Here is a 20,336-nt window from a genome sequence, read left to right as displayed (position 1 = left end):
AAGGTACACAAAAAGGATAACTCGTGTGTGCATTCAGCTTCAGTTTTTTTACATTAACATAGACGTGAGAAGGCACAAATTTGTAGATGCCACTAGAACTTGTAGCCAGGATGACGGCACATGACGACTGCTTGGAGATTCGCTTGGACGTCCTCGGCAAGCTGTGTCTGGATTGGTTGTCTCATATGATTTGCAGAAAGAAAAAATCAAAATAGAAAAGCTGAAGCTGCTGGCAGTGATGCCACAACAGAGAGCCTTCTTGCAATAGAATTGAGTAAAAATTATCGGCCGTGAACTCTATTGGAATATTTTAATGCTGACCGGAGGAGCAAAAAAAATAATAATTCTCGAGACTGGCACACAGGCGGTGCGCTGTCTTTGAAAAAAATCATGTCCCGAAAAATCTCGGGCACTAAAACTATGTACCCTTGTTGTCGAGTGCTTTTTTACACTCGTGGCTCATCACATCTGTCGTGCCGCTAATCAGGTGTGAACCCTTGCAGTTTGAACTTAAACAACTACGCGCCCGGGAGGAAGAAGAGGAGGAAAAGCGTAGGCAAGAAGAGCTGGAGAGGTTGGCTGCTCTGCAGCCTCCTCCGCAGGAACCTCCTCAGGACCAGTAAGCCATTCTCATTGGTTGATAGATGAAAGAATCCTAAGTGGCACGCATAATGACACAGGGTTGACACCGAAGCTTCCAAGGAAGCCGTGACAGAGCAACCCGTCCTGAATGGAGACCAAGAGCGCCAGGTTGCTGAACCAGTGGCTGAAGGTGGGTTGCTCCCATTTTTCATTGGGGGGGGGGTCCATCATTGGGCTGGGCTCGTTTTCGGTGAGATGATCGCCGGCACGTTGACACCAAGGTCGTTGGAGGTAAGGTTGGCTGTCAGGAAGGTTTTCAGGATGTTGTTGATTCAGGAGGTTTCAGAAAACAAAAATAACAACAAAAGAAACAGTTGGTTGAACCTTTGAAATGCTCCATTAAGTTTCTATGAGGTGACCATGCCACAGATGAGAAAGGTACCAATCCTAGCTGTGATGCCACTGTGTTGGACCATGTGCTACAGTACTGTTTTGTTTCGTTGTCTGCTAAGAATGTGTTTCCAGCAATTCTTGTAAATTGTGCCGGAAAACAGTTGCAAATAGGATGTTGTAAGCATGCCAGCTTTGAACTGCATGCAAATTACTAGTGCACGTTTGTTGAAATGTCTGCTACGAAGGCGAGTACCAGCATAACGGGAGAGTTGTTGAAGATGCATGAAATTTAATTTTATTGGATTTAATGTATTGCAAGCATTCCTAGTAGCAGGTTTTCGAGACTTCCTTTTTCTTTTGCATGCATGCAAAGCATGCAAGCAAGCTTCTGCATTTAGATTATGTACTTCAAACTTTCTTTATTCTTTGCATAGTTGAGCTAGTTTGAGATTATTCAGACTTCTTTCTCTTATTCTGAATGTAGCAGCCTGCAGTGTCTGTCAGAACAGTGGTTTGGTCTTTTGCTGGAATTGCGTGTTTGAATCTTGGTTTGTGCTGACATAGCATGTTGCATGACTTCATGTGCTCCCTACTTTGATACCAAAATAGAAAGAGTAACGCCAGGGAAAGGGCGGCCAAAATCGTCCCCAGTGCCCTCCACTACGCCCTCAAAGGCATCAACTTTGCAGCCAGGTACTACGTTGTGCATGTGTATATGTACATATATGTACTGTGAATGTACCATAACACTTTAGCGCATGTACTGTCCTTACTAACTTGTGTTCACTGGTGTCTGTCGTGAACGTACTGTGTCATTCTGACTTGTGTTCGTTGGTGTTTGTTGGGAAGTAACTTGATTTGAACGTGAGTATAGAGCCTCGTGTTTTGGGGTAAGCCTGGTAGAACGCGTCTCTAGCCCCGATTTGCATCATTGTTACTTGGAGTAAAGCCAAAACGAAAAAAAAAAAAACCCACAAAATTACTAAAGTGTGAATGGATCTTTTTCTCGTTCGTGTCGTATCGTAGCGGCTCTCCAGCAAATCACCCTCCGCACGTGCCACAACAAACCCACGTGAGTGGCATAAAGGACCAAAACCGGTATTGAAGTGGGACGAGTTAGCGCTAGGGTTGCCACCTGTTTTCGTAGTGAAAAATACCGGCTAGGGAGAGGAGATGGAATAGAGGGGAAGGAGGAAAGGCTCGCGCGCGAGAGAGAGAGTGCTCGTTCAAGTAAATACAAGGAAACATATGTTAGTGTGTGCGGCTGGATCATTGATGTTAGAAATTGCTATAAACAGGCTCGAATGCTACACTGGATCGTATTGGAGCAATCGGCTTGAACTGCCACTTACTTTAAAGAAACTCATCGACGCAGACAAACGCTTCTTTGCTGGCGGAGATATCATGATGGTATACGGAGATTGTATACGGCCTGAATTCTAGCTGGCTCGACGCAACCACCAACAGCTTTGCACAACCACTGCTCTTGTCCCTCCGATTTCAGGACTTAATAGCAATGATAATAGTAATAATAATAATAATAATAATAATGAATAACTAAGAAAACGACTGGTGACTGCGGAGTTGGATCTCTGCTGCAGATTTATTCAAGCTGTAATGGAATGTTGAAGCGAAAATCCCGTAAAAGCCCCTATGAAAGATCTTGAGCCACAAATACTGGCAAAAGGCTGCCGGTATCACCCTGCTACCGGCAACCGGCAAAGTGAGCAAATAACCGGCTGGGCCGGTATAATACCGGCCTGGTGGCAACCCTAGTTAGCGCGGTGTCCGCACTGGTCCCCACTCCCGTCTGTTCCCATCAGCCACATCGAGCGCCATCTATTGAATATGGAGATAACCTTGTCGAGCGCACCCAAGGTCACAGCGCATGCGCATAAGTAGTTCTGAAAAAGGTCCATTCAGTCATTATAATATGAGAACTGGAGAACGATTGGCACCGTGTGTTCAGCAAAGCTGATTGGCATCTCGTGCTCTCCTGAAATGCAAGAAGCACTTTTTAAGGTTTTTCTTAAATTCAAAAATCTAGTTCTTCCACCCAATGTATCGCTATATTTGGCCCTGTTTTACAGCTTCTGGCATAAAACCCGTCCCCCCCCCCCCCCCCCCCCCCCCCCACACACACACACACACACACCAATTTTGAAATTAAAAATAACCCCAAAAATCTTTCTGCATGTGAACAACAACAACCACATATGTCATGTGAGTTATGAACTAATTGATGGAATTACCACATTTTGGCTCCTGATTGTGCATGCAGTGTAGTATGCACATTCAGGCACATGATGATTCAGTGTCATACTTTTGCCCTTTCAACAGGGCTGTGTTACACATTGTAGTTGTCTGTTCAGTATGTCTGGAAGAATGAAGTGATATTTGAAGGCACAAGGCAGTGCAGTCTTGTCACTGCGCTTCCTCCAACATATGACATATGTCTTATTTATCCTCGATTTGCTTACAATATATGCACTCTTATGCACGTCAAAATAACATCAGCTTTGCTTTGCTTTTCTACTAACATTGTACTCCGTACCACCCTGACTGCTAATGCGTCGCGTGCTTTGCTTGCGCATATGCCGGTGTGAAGGGTCCCTAAATTAAGTTTGCTCCGATTATAATTGCTAGGCGTAGACCCTGTATGTATCCTTAAGCTAACAAGCTGCCCAAGGAATTTGTGTCCCTGCAAGTCATCTGTGCTGTTTTGCTAACACCATTTATCCTCCCAGTTTTTCGTCAGTGCGCAATGTATCGCAGGTATGGAACCCATCATCTGTTACGTGTGGTATTGTCCCTTTCGTGTTGTGTTGTACATAACAAGTGTCGTGTGCACATTCTGTGCTGTGACCTGTGGAACACTTAACACCACCCTACTAAACAACTATATGTCTCAAAGGTGCTTGACCTCGTTGTAGCAGACGTGGGGCTGTACTCTGCAGGACAGAAACAAACAGTTATCCTTGAAAGCTTGTGCACACAAAAATATTTCATTTGTTTGCTTCAGACATCAGGGTTTCTTAAGGCCCTAAATATCAAAGCTGTCATACATTATCAACAATTACGTTAGCGCTATTAGTATCGAAAGTCACAAATTTTGTGTGTACGTAATACTGAACGATATGGTACATGCTCTCTTGTTTCATCCTTAAATAGCGTTGTGATGAACTTTCACCTTCTGTGCACTTCTTGCACTCCTCCATCTCATAGGGTGCAATACAAAAAAAAGGTCACAAGAAATCCTGCCGTAGCTATGGCCTGAGCCAAACTGTGTGTGCTACAACGAGGTCTACAATGTCTGAGGTTTCGGGAAAATGTATCCCTCTCCCTGTTTTTTTTTTTTTTTTGTCTAAGCAGTAGTAAAATTATAAAATTAAACTTGTAACAACTAATTGAAGTGTCAAAGTTGTTGGCACACTGTACTTCTTGCTCCGCAAAATTGAGCGCTCACCACAATCTGAGGTACCAGTTGTGTGTAACCCAAGAAACCTCAGACTCGGATGATGAGTTCACTAACACCTTCACAATGCATATTTTGTGTGTGACACGACCTACAGGAAACGTGACACAACAAGTTCGCCCGAGTGGCTTTGTGAGCCCGGCATGAGTTTTGCGCTAACTGCACGTTGTTCTCACCCCTTCAGCGAGCAGGAGCCAGAGCCCCCCACTGCATGCAACACCTGCAGCTGCCGCCGCGGCTTCTCGCTCCGCCCCAAGCAGTAAGTTTCAAGCCTCACCCAGGGTTATGGTGGTGGCAGTGGTATAACTCGGTCAGTTGGTTATTTCATGGGCATCGACATCCATAGGAATATCCCGCTTGCCAGTGTACAAATGGTCAAACTTCTGAATCTTCATTGAAAGGTGTCTCATTCACATATCATTGTTGCTTTCTCATTGAGCCTTTCAGCATTAAGCAAATGATCTGCAACAAACATTCGCTTTATTCATGCACTGCAGCTTTTTCATTGGTTCGGTGCACGTGGGTAGCAGTAGTGCCTCCAGGGACCGTGGTGGGTGTGGGGTGAGGCCCCATCAGTTTCCCTGGGGACAGACGCGATGAAATAGAACTGTGGGGCTTGGACAGAATATATGTACAAGACCCGGTGATTTCTATTGCCACCCCTGATTCCCTCAAGTGTCAATCCATGAACTCTCGCTGTCATCCTGCAATGCTTCATGGCTTGTACAGTGCTGTAGCTTCTGCTTCATCATTAATCAATCAATCAGTCGAGCCTTTATTTTTAATGCGTTTATTAACGAAGCATTATTTGATAGCTTCGGCATTAATGAAGCATGCATTAAACCTTTAACATCACTCGCATCTAAATCAATAGAAATGGGAACAATAGGAAAAATTGAGTGCCATGGTGACTGAGGCACTTGGGTGGCCATGGAGACCTTGGTGCTTTTTGCTGGTGTATGCCAGGTGGCTGGTACACAATGGTGGTTCTTACTTTCTACTTCACTGATCCTCTATAACGATGCTGCCAGGTTTAGATTTTGCTTTGGCTTGGCACATTGGTTGTACATGATAGTTACATTTGCAGTAACAAACGCTTGTGGTTGTATGGTGCAACTCCTTGCACTAGATTTCCTCCGTGGGAAACACAAATCGGCTACTGTCCAGCAGTAGGTGTGTTGCATAAAACGTTATCTTCAAGGTAACTGTCGACTGTCTCTCCACATTCTGGAACTTCTCTGTTGCTTATGGTGATTTTTATGGTTGCATGTTGTTCTTCCTTCTACTAACATATTTTGCACGTCACTTTTGTTGCCTGGGAATATCCTTTGTGCATAACGTAATGAAGCATGTGTTGAGAGTAACTGCATGTTGTTGCACCTCATTTGTTCATAACCATCCTGTCATTGTGTAGACCAACTAGTGTTGTAGTAGTAGTAGTAGCATGGTAGTTTCCCTCTAGATTTTGTCACTCCATTGTTCTGTTCAGTTTTGTTGCTAATGGCCGCAGTTAATTACTGGATGTCCTGCCGAGTTTGAAGGCTTGTCACGTGTTATGTTCACCAGTTTGACATAAAACATAACTATAGGTAGTAGTACTTGCAGTAGTCTTGTTGGCAGGAAGGGTTGTATCGAGGCTTAATGTGCATTCCATGCGCAAGAGGTTTTGGATGCAAGCTTTCAAGCTATTACAAGTAGGGGTGTGCGATAATTCGAATTCTCGAATTCGAATCGAATATCAAACGCTCGAACTATTCGATTCGCGAATCGAATATTCAGCATTCGATTTTTCGAATATTCGACTATTCCGCGAGTATGAACGACACAACCCGAAAGTGGGCTTCACCTGATGCTTCCGTGCACGAGGTGAAGCCTGCTTTACAAAATTGCCCTTGCTGCAGGACCAACACAGGCGGGACGGTGTTTAGTTTAAGATAGCGTTATCCAAAGTTAGTTTTGTAGACATTGTTTGTGGAAGGGGCGGCGCCTCTCCCACATGCAGTTTAGCGGTGCCGACGAGGGACTTTGATTTGATGTCTGTGAGGTTGCCTTTAAAAAGTTAGGACTCTTGAATAATGACTACAGGAACAAGAAGTGTGTCTTAAATATGTCCTTTACGTCTAAAATTTCAGTAGTGCAACTTCCTAGGGCGAGTGCAAAGAAACTAAAAGGTGTTCATGGCAAAGCTGAGGCAGGATGCCAATTCGTTTGTTTCACAAATGGCCTGTGGTTGTCTGAAACAATTACAGCCTCATCCGTATAATATGCTACTGCCTGGCATAAAATTTTGAAATGAAGGTAACCACTCCAGTAAGTGTAGGCTCACCCGAAAAGCAGGAAGCACTCTCATGTAACATTAAAGAGTAGGGGCTTTAAACAGAAGAATTGCATGTCTCTCTTGTGACAGTTAATGCTAGAAAAATTACACTAAAGGCATGGGCTACGAAATGGAAACTTTTAGTGCGAAAGTCACATATTGTAAATTTTGCACGAATATTCGATACGGTATTCGGAATTTTTCCCCCCCATTCGATTCGATATTCGATTCGACTTAAAATATTTGGATTCGCACATGCCTAATTACAAGCTATTTGGATGGAAGCCTTGTCTCTGAACCATGTGCATTAGTGTTACATGCTGCTACAGATGTAGTAACAATTTGGCAATCATTCTCAACGTATGTGTTGCACTTATGTAAGACTCGCCTCCCTGCCTTATATCATTATGTCACATAAGAAAATGTTATCATACGGTGTGCATCCGAGCAGCAGTGGCCAGTGCTGCAGCTGGGATCATGTGTTACATGATCAGTAGAGCTGTACGAATAGCAAAATTTCCATTGCAAAAATAGTTTACAAATATTTCACTTACACTGCGAATCGAATTCGAATAATCAGAAAAGGCCCAATTCAAATAATTTCGAATACCTCATGGTGAAATATTTTGTGATAATGTTCTGCTCCAAACATGTGAGCCTTTTCAACCAGCATAACATATCGTGAGAGAAGGGTCCCTCTGTGTTGTGTATGGTAGACTGCGTCAGTGGGATGAACTTCATTGAGAGTTAGTCAACGTGTTCCATGCAGCCTGCTTTGTGTGCATCTCCTCATTTCTATGTTTACATTGTGAATTTCCTGTACCTTTTTTTTAGAAGCTGCACATATTTCCATTTGTTACTGAACATAACTCTCAAAGTTGGGAGTACATTTACTGGAACCTGCGATGCACAGAGTCTAGTGTTGACCACGAGCTCACAAAACTTGTAGACTTTAGTGACACTAGTGTCTTTACTCATTGTAAACAGTGTAAAGCGCGCTTTGCCTAACGCTCGAGAGTAATGAGGCGAAGCCGACATGCAGAATGGAGCTGCACACCAAAAGAACAATGGCAGGAACTCTTAGATATAACGAGGCAAAGCCCATTTGCACAATGGTGATAGTGATAACCTCGCTTTAGTACTATTCGAAAGATATTTGAATATCTTGAATACTGAAAATAGCATTCGAATAGCATCAAACATTTGTTTCACATTCAAAATTTGGAATATTCGCACAGCTCTAATGATCAGAGCTAGTGTCGTTGCACTTTGCTGCATAGATCTCTGTGAAAGCGATGCATGCCAATTTCGTCTTGCAAACTTTGTTCAAAACAAGTCCCTAGCAAGTTTTACCTGTGTTTTACGGTTTTTCTGGCCTCACGTCGTATTCAACGAAATTTCTGCGCACCATTTTGTCACACCATCACACACATATATGCTGAATGAGTGTAATAACCCGACTCTTGTCAACTCTAACTTGGGGCCCTGTCGCACGAGTCGAAGGAGGCCTCGTAGTCCTACCAATGGGACGTGTTTCAGCAGACGAACGTTACAATAACTGGTGAACGTTGCATGTGCCAAGTTACATTATGTGTGTTTGTGGCTAACACAAAAGCATGGTTGCTGTCCACTGCATGTGAAGCTCCTACGCCTCCGAAGGACAAGAAAAAGCGGTCACGCTCAAAGTCGCCCTTCAGCAGCTGGCGAAAGAAGAAGTCCACACTGGACGACTCGGACGAGGCAGTCTTCCCAGGTAGACAGCAACAGACGCATAGACTTGTACTAACATCTCGCGAGTGCAGCATCGTAACCTCTCGGACCGGTGCCTTCTGAAGGTTCAATTCAGGTTTTCCAGCACGAGATTTTTTTAAGCTAGAAATTTTGCAGCTTCAGTGAAGTTGGCTTCTCTCCTCCTTTTGTATGCATAACTCAGTGTGCATACTATGTTGAGACGTACTTGATGGCGTCTTGCGTAACATTGAAGTTTCCCCTTTGACGAGGAACGGTGAGACGTGAGCCTTCCTATTTCCGCATGAAGTCCGCAGTCCTGTCTGTGCACTTGCTCTGTTGAAATTTTTGTACCTGCATGTGTTTTATGAGAAAGCTGCATTTTTGTTTGTTCATTCAACACTGAATGCCTTTATAACGTCTGGATATTGAACTCGAAGATAGGATCGTCAATCTTGCAATATGAGAAGAGAAGCGCAATTGCAAGTTTGCCACAAGTTTGCCAAAGTTTGGAATGAAAGTGAAGTAGTGAGCGAGGTGACTGGGAATGGTTCGCTGTGTGTTTTTTTTTTTTTTTTTTTCATTTCTCATTTTTACGGACAGTTCTTCGAAAACTTTCTCGGGAAAGTCTTCTAAAGGCTTTGACGGTTAGATAAAAAAGAGAAATGGTGGGAAGATGGAATGCTCACTGGTGTCTGTTTTGTCGTGCAGAGAAGCTCAGTGCTCCTTCTGACGAAGAAGGCCAGTTTGAAGGCATGCTCCAAAGAAAGCACGAATGGGAGTCCACAACAAAGAAAGCTTCAAACAGGTACAAACAGGCGAAAAACATATATAAGAGCATATTTGCCTTACTGTGTCTTCTGCTCCTGACTAGATCGTGGGAGAAGGTGTACATGGTTGTCCGAGGCACCATGCTTATGGCTTACAAGGACCAGAAACACTTCAAGCAGGCACGTCACCATCTTTTCGCTGACGAATCAGCCGAACGGATTCGTTGTTTGTTTAGCTAAGATACCCGTTTAACTGAGTTTAATAAAAATTATGTATTCATCGCAATTCGTGGTTGCCGTGCAGGACCCTGAAACCTACCTACGAAGCGAAAGTCCAATTGACTTGAAGACTGCCACTGCAGAAGTTGCTTCCGATTATACCAAGAAGAAGCACGTATTCCGACTGAAGTAAGTACCGTTTTCGTTGTGCGTAGGAGCACGCCTGAAGGGGCCCCTTCATGGGTGGGCCCCTCCATGGGTGCAAATTCAAATATCTATTCTCACTATACAGGCTGTCTTCTGGAGGAGAATACCTCTTCCAGGGCAAGGATGATGTGAGTATCACTACTGCTTTTCCTATTACCCGTAGAATTTGCCGACGACATCCGTAGAGGATACTGAAAAAGTCTCGGGAGGGGTATAAATACAAGCCCTACGTACAACATGACAAAAAGTACATATAGGTTGCATCGTATGTCATTGACAACGATAATTATTCGATGAAAACAGGAGGAGATGAACCAGTGGTTGCAGAAAGTGCAAGCTGCCATTGGAGAAGGTGAAGGATCCTCGGGTCCTTCACGAGCACAGACACTGCCAGCCGAGCGCAAGGAAGAGGCCAAGAAGAGGAGTTTCTTCACTCTCAAGAAAACGTGAGCACCTAATACTTAACGCTGCCCCTTTGATTGTTTTCAACGTGGGAACACGAACACGTTTTGTACGTGTCTCATTGTGGCTTTGTGCTGCAGTGCTCAACCACTTCAAAAATTTAGCATGATTGAATCTCCTTCAAAGCTCTATACGTAGACAACACAACGTTCCATCTGCGTTAAACGATTGCCGAGCATGAGGTGCCGGCGTGGGTATACCTTTACAGGATGTCACGCCGTACATAGCAATAGGAATTTAGTTTCACTTAAACACATAACGACACACTTTAAAAAAAAAAAAGTGTAGTGTAGTTGTGATTAAGTAACAATTGTACAGGAACTATAGAGAGTATTCGCCTCTCCAACTACCTGTAGAGGCGCTAGCGTTGTCTTCAAGATGGCAGGGAAAAGAATGTTCAGACAAGCCTTGTCCAGTCCACTCACATAGCCCTCATGTAGCGTTCTCTTTCTCTTCCAGTTAAAAGAAAGAAGAAAAGTGAAGAATTAAGCAAAGAAAAGGTTCCTGGGCTGCTATTAGAGAGAGAACTCCTTTTGTTTTCTCTGTTCTTCGTTTTCCTCTGCCTCTCCCGTGTGTCGAGCACGTCGTCCTTTCCGGCTGCTCCGAGAAAAACCTTTGTCTGCACTGGACGCTCGTCTTCCCCTCCTCCCTCCTTTTTTCCCTCTCCCAAATCCAAGAAGAGTAAAAGAAGAGAGCAGACACGAAGAGGCGTAGGAAAAGAAAAACAAGTTATATATTATTATATTTACATCTAGCTTTAAAAAAAAAAAAAAAAAAAGCACATTCGTGAAATTGCACCGCATCGACATCCTCGCCGCGCACGCACCTCTTCTCCCGGGAAGGGGGGGGAGGGGGGTTGCGGCCAACCTTAATGTCGTGCCACTTCACACTGCAGCTGCCCTTGAAACCCATGTATAGTATATACTAGAGTTATGAGCCGTCTAATGAGATATTCTCTTGATTTGAAGTAGGAGAGAACAAAAAAAAAACCAGAAAGAAAGCTTTTTGTCTGCAGGCATCGATATTTGTCGTTACAGCACCTCATCATCATAAAACTGCCGTTTTGAGTGCACACACAACCGAAGTTTGTGTTGTGTTTTTAGTTAGTCTTTATTACTTTTACGACTTTTTTAATGCTTGCGAGGCATTCAGTGCAAGGTGTGGTCGGTCTCGAGCGTGGTTAGCTGGTCGTCTTATTACGTTTCTCTTACTTTTGTTTTACTGAGGCATGCCCCGTTCGTGTTTTCCTTTGTCCGCTTGTGCTTGTTTGTTGCTTCCGTCGTACGAGGCTCGTGACCAGTTGCAGACGTCGCCATGTGGGAAAATGTAATCTTCTTCGGGAATTTGGTTTCTTGAGTCCTTAGCAGAGCGTAGTCGCCGAGAGCAGTTTATTGTGGACGTCTTGGACGTGGTTATACCTGCTGTGCACATTGTAAAGCTTGAAATACACGAAATGCCGAATAACTTCATTGAAAGTTTGTTGCGCGCGAAAGGCTACTAGGGTTTGCTTCGAGAGACATCATTCTCTTTTTAATTATCAGACTTTCTCTGTTTGTCCCGTGTTGTTAATATCTGTAGAGGAGGACGATGGAGGTAAAAATAAAGAAATTAAACAGATATGCGATGTGTTTTGTCTTTGTGGCGTGAGAGAGCTAGCAACATTGATGTTCATATTTGTCTATAATTAGAGCCTGAAGTTTTCGGGAAATATTTTTTTTCTAAATTCGGCGGGTAAAAATCGGGTAAATAAACGTGCACCAAATTCATGCAAATTTGGGTAAAAAAAAAAATTCCCGTATGCTAAATTCGGGGAGAAATCGTGCTCAGTTACTCTAACTGTAGTGTCTTGGTACAAACAGTGATGTAACTGCATTTGCTGCCAGCAAGCAAGTAAGTTAGTGCATTCCTACAGACATCCAAGTGAGGGCAATTTGCTGGGTGAAGATTGGGTTTCACCCTAAAGAGGCAACCTTCAATTCAATTTGGAGTGCAAATTCAGGGAAGAACCGGGTAAAACCCTAAAACTTCAGGCTCTATCTATAATGTAGATATGAATGCAGTGCGTGTTGAAATTTGAACCCCGAGCAGTTCCTTTTTTTCCTACCTGTTTCCCCCTTTTGAGAAAAGCCAAATTTTTAATTTGTTGTCCAGTCAGTAAGCATAAATAAGTTCATTGGCCACCGTTGCAACCTTTTAGTTTTGACTGACTGATTTTACACTATAAGGCTGCGCTACACTATACATAGGGCCTGACTTTTTCGGGTTTTATTTTTGGCCAAATTCGGGGGGTAAATATCGGGTGATATTTTTCATTCGAAAATTCGGGTGTATTCGGGTTAAATCCCGTTACGGCATATTCTGTCGTCAGGAATTCGGGTGATTTTTTTTGTTTAATAAAAATTTGTCTTGTCATGGAACTAATGTTTAGCAATGTTATCAAACTTTATTTTAATGCACGCTTATGAGTGTGCCACGCGACCCAGATGTTTTCGGGTAGATTCGGGTTAAACCCGAATTTTACAGATTTCATTCGGGGGGTAAATATCGGGCGGATACGGGTTTAACCCTAAAAAGTCAGGCCCTAACTATACATAGAGCTGTGCTTGGAGTATTGCTGTCTGTCCTGCTGACTGCTGCTGGATACGATGTCGAAAATGTGTATGGTGCGTTTTCTGCTTCGATTATGGAGGTTTAAGTGCCTAACACTAATGCCGTACGCAGAACGAGCGATCTGTAAGTTACGTGCATGAGTGTGTGTTATACACACAAAAAACATGGTACCTTTGCGCATCACCATTGGGCAGAAGATATGACATTGCAAACTGTCAGTTGAGAGAAGCAGCTTTTCTGACGTGCGAGAATTTAATTTCACTTTCATTTTAATTAATTCCCTACTGTTTGACACTTGTAATAACAGTTGCCTTCGTAGTGCAAAGTATCGCCCACGTGTAGAAAATTAGTTTTATTGAGAGCCTACATAACGCCAGGCAGGTGTTTCTGCTCCTTCCACATGTTCTTCTTCCGCTTCTTCTCCAAATACTTGTCCAACTTCCCCGATTTCTTGAGTTCTTTGAAGCGTTGTGCAAGTTCGATCTGCCGCCGTTCCTCTAAAAATGATAAATAATTTTTCCATCGCCTTTAGAACAAGTCCCTGGTCATGACTGGCACAAACATTTCCAGTCCAACATTATTTTGCCCAAATTCGAGAGCTAAGGTCAAGGCAGATGAACGGCCCTCTACTATAAACACGACTGGGCTTTTGTAGCGAAGGTGGTCACCCCACTACACAGGTTCTGTTAACATCACCCTGAATACATTCTGCACTCCACTTTGTTACAACATATTTTACAACAATTTACAAACTCTACAAGAACATTGCATGTCACCAGTACAATCTTTAGCGCCAAGTTGTTTTCCTACACATTATGTGGTATTGGCAGAACATCTCCCGTGATCAACATTAGTACGTTTAAATTAACGTGCACAGGAACACACAGTGTGGGTATCATACAAATATGATGCGCATCACGTTGACACGAGGAAGATGCCCCCATTTTTGTTTTGCACTTACTCGAACCAAAGTGTGCTAAAGAAATCAGCTATTGTTTCTTGCTTCACAATTTTAAACAATGTATACTTTCACCTGACTTCATGTGTGGAAACAAGAATCCTGTACACCCGTCCCTAGTGTTGCGAACAGCATTCTCCCACCACACTTGTTCAATCCTAGAGTGCACTCAACAGTACTACTGCAAATGATGTAATTGTTCACGAGATAGTTTGCATGGAAACTCGATGAAATTTTTCAGGTACTTCCTTCACTGTGATGCTCAAACCTACATATAATAAAGTGCCGTTCTATGGTGAATTTCCAACAACATCAAGCATGTGAACATTTTAAAGTAAGTGCGAAAAGCTAGCTTCTTGTGCCAATACAGTCGCCATCCAATTTTTCGGACTCCGAAAGTCCGAATAATCGCGCGGTCCGAAAAAAAACTAATTTCGCTTCAAAATAAACTTTACTAAGCACTAGAAGGCTGGAAAAATTTATCGATAGTTTCCTAACGCTCTTCGTGCTCTGCCTGATAACATCAGCTTCTTTTTCCCGAAGGGACGTTTCGTCACTGTACACTGACAGAGAGGTACCGCCATCATCACGTCCGCAGGGTCGGCTTCACCTAACGCACGTGTGCTTTAGGTGAAGCTCGCTTTACAGCAGCTCAAAAGCGTTACGACGGACCTCTTCTACTCAGAGGAACAGAAAATCAACAATCATTGCCTATTTTTTTACCTCAGTATTTTAGTTGGTTGATTTTTTAATACGAATTTCAGATGATACCAATATTTTCCGTCACCACAAGAGAGAAATTCGCTGGTTGGGCAAACAGAGTCCGAAATATCGAGCGACCGGGCTGCACGACGTCCGAAATTTTGGACGTTCATATCTGTCAACTCTATGGGACACGCGGCCGTTCCGCGAACGAGTCCGAATAATCGAGCATGTCCGAAAAATCGGTCGACGACTGTAATTCAACCATGTAGAGATGGAGATGGAAGAGAGTAAACCGAACTAAAGAACGTGTCCCCAAAGAATGGTACTTATACATACTGTCTGACAGGTACTTTGGAGTGACACCCTCCTCTTTGCTCTTCTCCACAAACTTCTGATACTCTTCGTTCAATTGATATCTGCGACTTTTCTGGCGCTCTGTTGCTTCTTGGTTTTTCTGAAATTGGGTATTGTATATTGCTCGTGAGCTACTGTGCAGAAGGAACTCCGAACGAAAGTACGAACCATCCTTTGCAGAACCTTCTTGATCGATTTACGCTGCTCGGGATCTTGCTCCTTCCGCAGCATCCGTTCGAGTTCCCCGCGCTCCTTGTGGCGAAGGTCGCCGATGAAACTGTACGTCTCTCTGAAGACCCGTTCGTTGTACTCACCAGCTCTGGGGTCGAAGCGCGGGTCACTCAAAACCTATGCATGTTGCATTGGTTAGCATAGGAATATGAAACGCGTGAAGGCAAGCTCGTGGGTGGTTACCTTTTTCTTGACCTGAAAAGTATCTCTGAAGACAGACACTGGACGTTTTGATGATTCTTCTCTTGGTCTGTGAGGAGACCTTCGAGTTAGACAGCTCCACAGAAAGACTCGTTTGGGTTTAAGACGAGACTTTAGTGACAATTAAACCAAGAGCACATAGTTGTATTATTACCATTTAATTCAAAGAGTAGCGCTGGCTCTACAGCCTGGGAACATGAGTTAAAAAAACACAGACAAATTTTGCCAGCAGTAAAAAAAAAATATTATTTATGCTATTTGAAGTTATTTTGCCACTACGGAGAATTTGGAGAAATTTCAAGCTTGGTGGAGTATATATTGTGGAGTGTATTGTTTGCCATTTGTGTTTGTTTCCAATCTCTTACATTTTTCTGATATAACTTTTAAGTTGTCACAACCACTTTAACGCAACTGTGATACCTCGTTGGAAACTTACCTGTTCTTATTCTCTCTTTTGAAATTAATTTTTGGTCGTTGCCTCTGTTCTCCAAACACAGCTTCGTTGTACCTGGCGAGTGCAAAAGAGTATGCAATGATGTACTCCATTATGTCACATGACGAGAGAGAGAAAGAAAAAAAGACCAATGACCCAATAGCTGGACCCACGTAAAGCAGGAGTTAAAGTGACAAGTCGAATTGGACAGGATATGAAAGAAAAATATGGAGAGGTTAGTCCCAACCCAGCCAGGACTGGGTTGGTTATTAGGCTAATTAGGTTAGCATTTGTCTGATGCTTCTTTCATTTGCTTATGGTTATCACGGCCTTAATTATTTGTCACTTGCACCCTCCCTGTGGAATATTACATTTTCAGGCCTATCTTCTCCTTCAGCTGCTGCAGTTCTGCAAATGACATCTTCGAAAGATCTGCAAACATTAAATAAAATTTGTAAGACGCCCTTTTGAGTTTGACACTGCAACGTTATTGGTGCTTACCATTTCGGATTTCGCTCTGTCGATGGGGGCGAGGCAGACATGAGTAAAGAAAGATTGTGTCAGCAGTGCATAGTCTCTAATGCACAAAACACTGGTAACAGTATATTTATTTCCAACTGAATACTGCGTGAATACTAATTAAAATCATGTCTGCACCACACTTGTACAACCTATGTTGCACTGTTCCCTACTGTGCTGCTTGCAGCCCACTTTTCCGACATCTTTAAGATGTCGGAGCACAGAGGGCCATCCAAAATATTTTCAGTTTAAAACATCTGATGAAAGTATATGTGTCAGTTTGCCAAACAGCACAAAAGGTCTTGATGCATGCAGTTTTTTTCCACAGAAAAAAAAACTTGCACAAACACTGGCGCACTTGTTCACTCTTGACTCAGCCCTTGGGGTGTAACGAGGATGTGAAGGACGACTAACGTCGTACCATCTGTGCAGTCAAGTTGAGGTCAGCGCCTGTCTTTTTATTTTTGTGTGTGAGGGTGTTCTACTTTTTGTAGTCGGTAAACCTGTTCCTGAGATTAGGAATTGAAAGGATGACCGTGCGCATGGAGGATTTCATTGTCCCACCGGAGTTTCCCTGTGTGCAATGCTTCTTCAGAGCCCTGAACAGCTGACTAGCAGACGGTACTCTGAACCGCGAGCACAGACTGTCTAGCATCAGCGCACGGTCACAGGCTGGTACTGCTCTCCACCGCCGTTGCGCACGGTCACTTTTTGCGGCGTACTTTAAATTCAATTTCTGCTATAATTATGACTCTGTGCGGTGAGTTACTCCTCGTGGTGCATTTTACTGGCCTACTTAACAGTTTTACAGAAAGAAAACAGGGTGTTACAAAAATGACTTCCCTGCTATTTTAAAGGAGCAGTGAAGGTCATTTCTATAAATTAATCTTCAGCTCCGGCGTACTGCACAACAAGAAATGTGCTCTTGCACAAGAACGATGATCCTAGCTGACCTGTAGTGCGTGTCTTTGATGTACATACCACCAAGAAACCTTTCAACTGTTTCAGCGAACCTGAGCAGTGTTGATGTCAATCCGTGGTGTGTAAAGTCCTCCGCAAGCGTTAGACACTGTACAGCGCCAATGTTGTGCACAGTGGCTCCTAACAGACTTCTCTTTGAACAAAGCTGTGTTTCCACACAATGCCCGTTTCGAAATAGCGATTTCTAAAAGCGTTACAAAAATAATGTTTCCAATAAGAACATCTGCATGACTGCATGGCATCTGCATGGCTGCGGCCACAACGTGACCCAATTAAGAATATCAAACTTTTTAAATCACAAGTTTACCAGTGGCAGTGTGTGTGATAATAATCGAGCATATTTTAAAGGGAGTGTCTAGAGGTCCGTCGGACGGACACGATTGTTTAAACATCGGGGTCCGTCAGTTCAACATTATGTCGTGTTAGATCAAGTTAGTTTAGGTTAGGTTAGTGTTAGGTTAGTTGATTCTAGTCAGATTGGTGCAATTAGCTTCGTGCAGCTCTAGGTTAGGTTAGGTTAGTTTAGGAAACAGTCTAGTTCCTCGTACCACAGACGATCTGACAGACCCCGCTGCATAAAGAATCAGGTCCATCCGACGGACCTCTAGACACAGCCTATTTTAAAAGGGCACTAAAATGCAAAAGCAACTTGCTCTCAAATGAATGTCCGTGTTTCAATTACTACAATTCAAACAAAATTAGTTTACACAATACTACCGTTTAGAAGAAAAACAAAACGAAAACAGAGCCGTCTTTGGTGGCAACGAATGGGATCCCCAGGAGGCAATGATTGGCGGCATCCAATGAGACAGCAGGAGAAGCATGCGCATGCCTATCGTGTGCTTGTCGATTTGGAGCAGGTCCGACCGTAGTGCTGCGTATATGCGGCATGATGCGCATTTTTCGTGGCGGGTTTCCACGACATGCGCACTGCTGCATGGCGTGGCACGCGTGTGCACGCGCAGCATAGACTAAAAACACAGATGCACAAGCTGAAACGGCGTTCTCTGCTTAGAGTGAACGCAAGGAAGAGTCCAGTATAATTTTTATTGTAGCCTCGTCACGGAATCAAGGTTTTGAATTACGATAACAAGTGCAAAATTAACATAGTGTGTAATGTAATTTGAAGTGAACTTGTTTTTGCATTTCAGTGCCCCTTTAATAGTCCTGGTGACTCCTAAAAAAGTGTACTGCAAAACTTTTGTTGCATTCAGTACTTTAAGAACGGCACGAAACTCTCCTATAATTCCCTACTGCGCACATTCATATTGCTATTCTCGTTTAACAAGCACAAACAGCACAATAATTTCCTGGGCACCTCATCTTTGTCTTCAAGTTCCAGGTCTTCATCATCATCATCATCATCTTGGCCGGAATTTTCGCTCTCAGCGTCTTGTTGCATTTCCGCTTCATCGCTTTCCCTCTCAGTCGATGATGCTTTGAATCCTTTGTGTTTTAACTGGGAGTAGGACCGTGAATTCCTGCTTGAGAGTTCAGGTTCACTGTCATCTTCATCTTCTGATTCACTCTCGTCGTGCTCAAGAGGCAAATGCTTTGAAGAGTTGCGAGACTGTGTGGTCGCATTTTGCTTATCACATTCATCAACGTTCTCATCGTATTCACTTTCACTCTGCCCACCACCACTATCGGCACTTTCGTCACTTGAAGACTCGAAGCATTCCTGTCCAGCAGGTGGATGGATGCGTGATTTCCTATTAGCATTGTCCAACCTCATCGAAGTCACTTCCGTGAGCTCTTGGCGTTTCACTCCAGTTTTCTTCATCTTTAGTGCTTTCTCCGGTTTTCCCATTGCTCTTCGTTTATTTTGCCACTCGCAGGCGTAAATTAGTACCTGGTGGGCGCAGCCATAATAAAGGGAGAATGCGAATTCGGCCGCACATACTTGACCGTACTTTACTCCCGTCTCACGGCACAGGTAAAATGTCTCGAAATTAACTGTAAGACGCTAGCGGTGCACAGAGACACGTTTATCAAAAGGAGAAATTTGTTATCGCTCTATTTTGCAAACACCCTGTCTTTGAAATTTGTTGCCTCCATCTCCATAGTTACTTCAGAATGTTGTCATACGTTGTTTCACCCAACGTATGGCGGGCTAGAAGGCCCGCGGGCTAGCCCGCCATACCCAACGTTCGTTTCACCTGTGTTCATTTCATTATCTTCTTCTTCCCCATCAAGTGTCAATGATTCAAGCCAAGCAGTACTTTCTAGGAGTACCTCTAGCGCTCGCTGATGCACAACAGTCATATTGACATTCTCGCATGGGCCGGCAGCTTGTTCATCGTCAAGCCGAGGCGAGCGAGCAGCGGTTGCAGAAGCACGAAGCTCAACGTTGTCCACTGGTAACCCCAATAAATGATTCACACAATCTTGCAGCATGTGCTGGTCAACATTGAGATCATCCGAAAGACATCCTATCCTGCTTAAAACATCTTCTTCGATGTCTGATGTTATTTTTTTCCTGCTGTCGATAGAGTTTCTTGTAATTCTCATAACGTCGTCGTACAATTCCAAGTCTATGTTTCGTATAAGATTTGTAGTAAGAGCATGAAGAACATTTTCTGAAATGGAAGGCAACAAAAAACTTTTCGCTGAGTTTGTTTGGACACAGGAGAAACACCACTAACCTCCTTCGACGTTCACAATTTGTCCTTCGAATCCATAAACTTGCCCGGCAATGATGTCGTGGTCATAGTAATCATTTAGAAGTATTTTCGCCAAACTACCTTTTCCATTTGTGATCTCACAGAGACTTCGCGCCGAATAAACGTTTTTCACCCTACAACAATAAGAACAGAAAAGTGCTTCAGTTCTGTACATCAACCCAGTCGCATCCAGCTTTTATTTACCTTCCAACTGTCCGTACGTTCTCACCAATATTGCACACTTCGTCGAGGAACATATAACGTGAACTTGCCGACCGTAACCTGCCCACAGTTTCATCGTCATCTTCAATATCGCTATACGTGCCTGTAATATCAGCGGTGGCCGCATCTGCATCTGGATCAAACTCCGCCATTTGCAGACGCCCTTTTGTTGCCAGGACGACGTGACTCCATGACACCTGCGCTGTCCTGGATGTTCGAAATATTGCACGAAGTTCACAAGAACGAATTCATAACAGCCATAGAATTATTGTTCATTCTCGTTAAATGCACCTAGGACACAGTTCT

The 20,336-nt window shown here is 43.5% G+C and overlaps 2 protein-coding genes across 9 annotated transcripts in view; one reads left to right on the top strand and one right to left on the bottom strand.

Annotated features, from left to right (window-relative positions):
* LOC135396952 (spectrin beta chain-like) overlaps window positions 1–11,772 on the top strand; it is a 54,839-nt gene extending 43,067 nt beyond the window's left edge. For 4 of the 8 annotated variants that reach the window (XM_064628200.1, XM_064628203.1, XM_064628199.1 and 1 more), the window contains 11 exons: window positions 504–619; window positions 681–772; window positions 1,585–1,668; window positions 4,635–4,709; window positions 8,410–8,520; window positions 9,207–9,303; window positions 9,370–9,445; window positions 9,570–9,673; window positions 9,777–9,819; window positions 9,995–10,137; window positions 10,613–11,772. In XM_064628200.1, coding sequence (XP_064484270.1) covers window positions 504–619; window positions 681–772; window positions 1,585–1,668; window positions 4,635–4,709; window positions 8,410–8,520; window positions 9,207–9,303; window positions 9,370–9,445; window positions 9,570–9,673; window positions 9,777–9,819; window positions 9,995–10,137; window positions 10,613–10,616 — 945 coding nt within the window. In that variant the 3' untranslated portion in view covers window positions 10,617–11,772. The remainder of the gene's footprint in view (window positions 1–503; window positions 620–680; window positions 773–1,584; window positions 1,669–4,634; window positions 4,710–8,409; window positions 8,521–9,206; window positions 9,304–9,369; window positions 9,446–9,569; window positions 9,674–9,776; window positions 9,820–9,994; window positions 10,138–10,612) is intronic. The other 4 variants (XM_064628201.1, XM_064628202.1, XM_064628206.1 and 1 more) reach the window with 4 other exon arrangements.
* Window positions 11,773–13,100: 1,328 nt separating this feature from the next.
* On the bottom strand, window positions 13,101–20,197 carry LOC135396953 (ribosomal RNA processing protein 36 homolog). Its single transcript, XM_064628208.1, has 10 exons — window positions 20,013–20,197; window positions 19,791–19,942; window positions 18,464–19,724; window positions 16,147–16,162; window positions 16,017–16,077; window positions 15,649–15,720; window positions 15,195–15,261; window positions 14,949–15,128; window positions 14,763–14,880; window positions 13,101–13,260 (listed from the first exon to the last, which is right to left on the bottom strand). The coding sequence occupies exons 3-10, from the start codon at window positions 18,953–18,955 to the stop codon at window positions 13,127–13,129; spliced, it is 1,140 nt and encodes a 379-aa protein (XP_064484278.1). The 5' UTR covers window positions 18,956–19,724; window positions 19,791–19,942; window positions 20,013–20,197; the 3' UTR covers window positions 13,101–13,126.
* Between the last annotated feature and the right edge of the window lie 139 nt (window positions 20,198–20,336).

This window comes from Ornithodoros turicata, chromosome 6 (assembly GCF_037126465.1).
Source record: "Ornithodoros turicata isolate Travis chromosome 6, ASM3712646v1, whole genome shotgun sequence".
Lineage (NCBI taxonomy): Eukaryota > Metazoa > Arthropoda > Arachnida > Ixodida > Argasidae > Ornithodoros > Ornithodoros turicata.
This window is presented reverse-complemented; position numbering and strand designations above follow the sequence as displayed.